The sequence below is a fragment of the Amborella trichopoda genome, chromosome 12, assembly GCF_054954075.1.
Source record: "Amborella trichopoda isolate Santa Cruz 75 chromosome 12, AtrichopodaSantaCruz75HAP2 v2.0, whole genome shotgun sequence".
Taxonomy (NCBI): Eukaryota; Viridiplantae; Streptophyta; class Magnoliopsida; order Amborellales; family Amborellaceae; genus Amborella; species Amborella trichopoda.
In genome coordinates this window covers 28,380,289-28,387,137 of record NC_142347.1, presented here as the reverse complement: position 1 = coordinate 28,387,137, position 6,849 = coordinate 28,380,289, and the positions used below count along the sequence as shown (strand labels likewise).

The window sequence follows — 6,849 nt, the reverse complement described above, 5'->3', positions numbered from 1 at the left end:
CAGCAAAGGACCTGCGGGAAGTTTTGGAAGCCAAAATAAAGAAGAAGATGCTGATAGGAAGAAGTATCTCATTAGCAGATATTAAAATTTTAAAAATACATAAAAAAAATTCATATTGGTTCAAATATATGATTTTTAGATTATAGCCAATGAACTACAATTAATTGGTATTAAATTTGATTCATCATCATTTCATGTCAAAGCAATAATCGATAAGTTATTGTCCTTTTGGAAAGATTATAGGAACGCACTGATGTACAAGTCAAAAGACTTCGGCTTTGAACAATGTATTACCCATTTGAGAATTGAAGAGGAGACTAGACTCTGAGATATAAAAGAGTACAAGTTCCAAATAGTCATCAGAGTACATGTAGCTGAAGGGTTAAAAAAGAAGAAGCCTTTAACTAAAAAAGGTATGAAGACAAAAGAAAAGAAAGACACCATAGTTGTATATGCAAAGACAACTAAGGATAAGGGTAAGAAACTCTGGGAATGCTATTTCTTAGGTAAGGCTGGCATGTATAGAAATTTCACTGAATTAAAAAAAAAGATAGCGGGTACAAGCCAATGTGGTCAAAGAAAGATTTTTTGTTATGATCTATGAAGCTAATGCTGTAGGAGGCACTATAGATGGTGGATGGACTCTAGAGCCCCTATACATGTTTGTAATAACAGAAACATGCTTAGGACCTATGAAATGGTGGCAGAAGATATGATCCTTTATATGGGTAATTATTCATCCGTTATAGTACTTGGTACATGGACGGTTGGATTGAAATTCACGTTTGGCAAGATCCTCACCCTTCTAGATGTGTATCATGCCTCCAAAGTGTAGAGAAACTTCGTGTTAGCATCCTGTTCAATAAGAGGTGTTTCAAACTTGTCTTCGAGTCGGACAAATTTGTCTTGTTGAAAACTGATGTCATTGTAAGAATGGGTTATGCTACTAAAGGCATGTTTAAGCTCAATGTAAATAATGAAATTGATACCTCTTCTTTTGTATATGCACTTGATTCTTTTTCTTTATGGCATGGTAAATTATGTCATATTAATTATCATGCTTTAAGAAAAAAGAGTACTTCAGACCTAATTCATAAGTGTATGAATTTGAAAAATACTCTGTGTGATATATGTATACGATCAAATATTACAAAAAGACCCATTCCTATAGCAGAAAGAAGTTCCAAGTTACTAGAATTAATACATAGTAATGTTTGTGGTCTTAGGGGCCCAAATCCCCACTAACATGCCACTTTAAGATAATGGGGTTGGGGTCGTGGTGGTAGTACCACTTGTGCCCCAACTAAGGTATAGAATTCCATTCCCAATTAAAGCATTAAAAAATTACTAACGATTTGAAAAAAATGGATAGGGGCTCGTCATCCCACTAATTACTAAAAAGAAAAAAAGAAGAAAAGAAGTACATACTCGTGGTGGGAAAAAATACTTTGTCACTTTTACTTTTTCAACTTCATTTAGATGTATTTTGTTTAATCTTTATTTTAAACATACATTCCTTATTTTTTTAAAAAAAATTATTTTTGTAGTTTTTTGTATTTTTAACATTATTTAGCTTCAACCGTACTCGACACAACTTAGGCTTGGGCCCAGTGCACGGCCCGAGTCATTAAATCGAACATTGGTATAGAATTCAAAGTGTACCGACATAAAGGGAGCACCTCTTTAGCTGGTCAATGTCAACCAATGTTATCAAATTCGCTTCGTTTCGGCTGAAGCCGTCGGATTTTACGAATAAACCAAACCGAACCGATGCCTAATGTTGCCACTTCGATCAAATTCAGACTGCTTCGGGCCACTTCGGGTAGATTCGGGTATGTTTCGGCCAGCAAAAAATAACTATATAAAACTGTTTTCTTTTTAAGAAAAAAAAAATTCCATTATATATAAATATCTAATTTATTTATATTAAGTTATTTAAAAAAAAATCTGTAATCTTCTCCCAATTAAGTCGAAACAATGAATTGCTTCATTGTTTTTTTAGGAAACCAAAATAGACTCTGAAGCGCGAATGTGACAACATTAATGTCTACAACTAATTTATGGGGATGTACACAATGAGGTCATTTACTATTCCTACAATAGGATAGTATCATCATTGCCGTCCATTGCAAATAAGGGATGGCTTAAGTGTGTCGTTTGCTTCTCAAAAATCAAAGAGGTCACCACACCCCTTCTTCTGTACATGCGGGGGAGGTGGTATAGGACCTCTCACATCAGCAACATCTCCCAAAATTCCAAACAACTCCTTTGTAAGGGATGAGAGAGAATAACATCTCCCAAAATTCCTAACCCAACTCCTGTATGAGGGATGAGAGAGAATAAATAACAAGAGAGTGCAAAACGTTGAGGAAAGGGATTTTAGAGGGACAGAGCCTATACACCATTCTTCGCAACAAACATCTACCAGTAAGGGAGAATGAGCAGGAGAACTTTCAGATCTATCCCAATAACCTTTACTACATGGCAGTCTCCAAAGAACATTTTTACATAAATAAAAAAATAAAAAATTGAAAGAAAAAAATGTCTGTGTAGGTCACCCAGCCAATTTCCAATAATCCCGCAAAAAATTTGAAATTTCAAACAATTATGCGGCGTTGGTACTAGCAAATCTCGACGGAAAACCGACGAGAAACCCATCGGAATTGTCGTCACGATCGCCGTCAAAATTTAGAGCATAGCTTTGTGGATCGTACTTGTACTGAGGCTTACCCTGTTTCTTAAAACGCAATCGACGTATAAACGTCTTCCACTTAGGCCCAGCCAGAATTTCAGACCACTCTCTTCCTTTATCCCACCCCTTTTTCCACCACTCCTCTTTGCTTCCTTGGTTTCTGAGAAGTTGCTTTTCCTGAACACCTGTATCTCTTTTCCCGAAACAATTCCATTGAAAACAACAGAATCCGGTCCCTTGAAAATCTTCATCGTAGCCTTCTTCTTCTTCCTCTTCTTTTCGGAAAACTGGCACATTTGGAGCAGATGCCATGAGAGAGATGGCACTACAGATCTATGGTTAAGGTTAAGCAGATGCAGAGAGAGAGAGAGAGCTACAGGCCTGCAGATAAGATTAAGATGTAGAATAGTATTTATAGTAAGGCATGGGATGGGATGGGATCGTTGGTTTTGTACAGGTCGTAGTCTGACTTGCCGGCCGCCTGCAGCTCCAACGCGCTCCCCACTTCCGTGCAGTTGGACATAAAATTTGGAGGCACGGTTCCTCTCCTCCTTCTAGACCAAGTACTGCCGTTTTATTTAAAAAAGAACCAATTTAAAAAAAAAAAAAAAAACAAATTATTGTCCAGCTTGGATTCGGAGGGAGCATACACCGCTTGTGTATGGTACAACAACCCATTTTTAAAGAAACAAGGGAATCTAACTGCTAAACCAGGGAATCTATCTGCTAACGCTCTTGCTAGATCGAAACCTGCCAGTTTTGGTTTTGGTGATTGACGGTATTTTAAAAAAAAAATTTATAAAATCTCTATAAATTCTTAAAAATGAAGAATTTGGTTTGTAATGTAGTTTTAAATATTTTTTATTTTATGGTAAAGATTAAAAATTGTTTTTGTCATTAATACTCATTTTAATTAAAAAATTGATTCGTTAAAATCTATTTTTTTCTATTAATTTTCAACTTCATTTGGATGTGTTTGGTTTTAATCATTCTTTATATACTTTTCATATTAGTAGATTTTGTTTTTTGTATCTTTTTAATTTTTTTCAACACTTTTTTGACTGCCCAGGACTTGTCCGGTTAGAACAATTGAATCGGCCGGTCGACAGGTTAGTTCGGTTAAACCGCTTCCGGGCCCATATCCGATTAACCGTTCCGATTCGATTTTACGAACACTACACCAACCACTAGTTATTGTTTACTCCGTCCGATGAATGTACACAAAGAGCCGCGTTTTGAAATCCAGATCGGTAGAGTTGATCATTCACCTTACAAATCCATGTCCATGTGTTGAATTGGCAATGTCGATCGGTCTGAATCGGTGATTTAGATATATATTAAAAATAAATAAAACAAAATTAAAATAAGAGTTTATGGTGGGAATTTATGGAAAATCTAAAAAAATATAAATAATCTTATAGGAAAATAAAAAGAATTAGGGGCAACTGAGCTCTAATGCATATCATCTCAGAACCGTTTTGGTCCCTGACCTATTTCCCTTCTGAATAAGCAAATCCAAATCGGGAATCCAAAATACTCTAAATGAGTATTTTTTCTTTTTTTTTTTTTCTTTTGACAGGAGTAATAAATATTATTAGATCATGGGTACAATGACAGTGATAAAAAGATTGAAACAACGAAGGAGAAACAACCAAAGAGTCTACAAAGTATTTTTGTTTCTTTCATGGGAAAATTTGGGATCCATAATAGATTAACCTCATGAGTTATCATAAGCAATTGAAACTGGATTTGAGTTCCCCAGTAGTTAGATTTGACCAGCTAAATATTGAACTTCAAGGCTGTTATTTTACTTAAGCACATAAACGATACATCTCAAATTATTTTTTTATTTTCCTTTCTGTGAAGTTTTTTTGTGGGTGATATTTTTCTCTGAAATTGGTCACATGGATGAAGAGACTGCACACCTCATTTGAAGTTCTTAGGAGAACTCATAAATAATGCTTAAGCTTAAGCTTAAGGCTGGGAAGGGTGGGGCCTAGGTCGGCCCAGCCTTGGCCCTAGCCCGGCCTGGCCTTAGTCGAGGCAAAGAAGCCCTAGCCCAAGCTCGAACATAGCTCGAGTTGGGCCTAATACACTTGAAGGGGGGTAAAAAAGAAAGAAAAAAAAAAAACACAAATGATCGTCCAAGTCCATATGATGGCCTTGGCCTATGCCTGGCTCAGCCCTACTCCTCCGTCCATGATGGCTTAACAATCGATATAGGGGACGAAGTTGAGTATGGGATGGCATGGGTCCTGACCTTGGTCCCATGAAAATGCCATGCTTTTATATTGTTGTTTGTTTTTAAGTTAATCTGATGTTTTCATCGGTCCTCAAAAATCCCTACCCATAAATTCTTATTATAATTTTTATATTATTTTTCAATACTTTTTGGATCGCTGGTTCGAACATTCTATATCTGTGTCGACGCTCTAGCAATGTCACGTGGATCTATTGGGTGAATGATCTACCTCATCAATCCAGGTTTTGCAACACTGGTTCCAACCGCTCAAATGAATCAAAGCATATCCAACAGCAAAAAAATTAATTTTTTTACCTGAAATTTGCAATGTCAACCCATTAGGGCGCACCAAAAAAACACTAAAAAAATATTTTGAACGAATGAATTGACTCAAATGCACATCCAATTGAGGGGTAATTTGGTTATTTTTATTTTAAAAAGTTTTTTTGAGTACATCGTTTATTGATTTTCTACTCCCCAATTTTTATCTCAATAAGATTTGTAACTAGAAACGAAAACAAAAAGACTTTAGGACTAAGTTCAATATGAAATTCTGGACTATTATATAGTGCTTGTGCACCATTCGAAACGCTACAACACCCCTTCCATAAAATATTTTTCCGTAATATGATCCATATTGTCAATGTCCAAGCAAACGGTCAGGAGATGTTGGGATCACGCTTTTGGTGAGATCAGCTCCCTCCATCACCATCCATCCACCCCGTTGATGGTGGTGATAATAACGTTCTTGTAATCTTGATATCACATGGATTATTTTTTATTTGGACCTGGTTTCTATGTTGCCAAGCCTGTATATCTAAAAATGCGGGCCCATTAATTAATCTATTTTTTTGAAATCAATTACTATGAATTTCATTCACCCATGAATGATTACAAGGAGGTTCACGAAGAAAATGATGTAATTACCAATGAATATTGGTGCACACTACCTTTTGCTAAAGCATCAACTTCTATATTACCCTCCCTAAAACAATGAGATAACTCAAATGAACCACTACTTGAAATAAAAAAGATTTCATCGAAAATACTGCATATTCACCAAGGTGGCTTTATTTCTACTTTGCTCAAGTAATGACATTGTTTGAATCACCTTCAATCATCTTTTGGCCCTCAAGGTTCTTTATTATCTTTAAACCCTCTAAAGAGCTATTGCCTCAGTTTCATGCACTGTTGTATGTCCACATGGTCCCGAGTAGGTGAATTTTTAATTATCCATATGATCTCTAATGGTATCACCATAACTTGCTGCGTCTGGGTTTCCAATCGAGCTTCCATCAGTTTTAAGTAATTTTCATGAGAAGGCATCTAAATAGCATTTCAAGTCTGCCTGTCATTGTTAAGTTTAGCAATTTCAGATGGGTTCTAAAAAATATTTGATTTTAGGATAAACTTACAATTCTTGTTTGTTGGAAACCATTCATCTACTGTTACTAAGGTGTTGGACTTCAAAACTTCAATATCACTTTGTGTCCCTTGAAAACCTATTAACTAATCTATTTTTTAGATGAATTTTTTGATTTAATTTTTAAAGATAGTAATCTCTAACATGGAGATCATAGATATGAGAAAAAAAGTAAATTTTAAAAATTAAAAATAATAATTTTAATAAAAAAATATTTAGACCGCTAGTTTCTATTGCTTTTAGATGAAACACCCCGCATGTAACGATTTTCCTTTTTATTTTTATAGCTGTATACGTCACGCGATTTGTACACGGAAGACGTAATATCTGCGGCTTTTCTTGGAAGGAATGTGGCCCTTTCGTTTTTCGTTATAGGATGTTGAGTCAACAATCTTGACCCACTTATTTCTTCTTTATTCTTCTTGGTGGACTGCGTGTGGCGAAAGGCATTTTTTTATCATGGGGGTTAATGAAAAAATGGCGTGATTTACG

General features: G+C 35.6%; 1 protein-coding gene across 1 annotated transcript; it reads right to left on the bottom strand.

Annotated features, from left to right (window-relative positions):
• Positions 1–2,605: 2,605 nt before the first annotated feature.
• On the bottom strand, positions 2,606–3,004 carry LOC18438579 (uncharacterized). The gene has a single exon (XM_006848762.1). It carries the CDS (start codon positions 3,002–3,004, stop codon positions 2,606–2,608), a length of 399 nt encoding a protein of 132 aa, XP_006848825.1.
• Between the last annotated feature and the right edge of the window lie 3,845 nt (positions 3,005–6,849).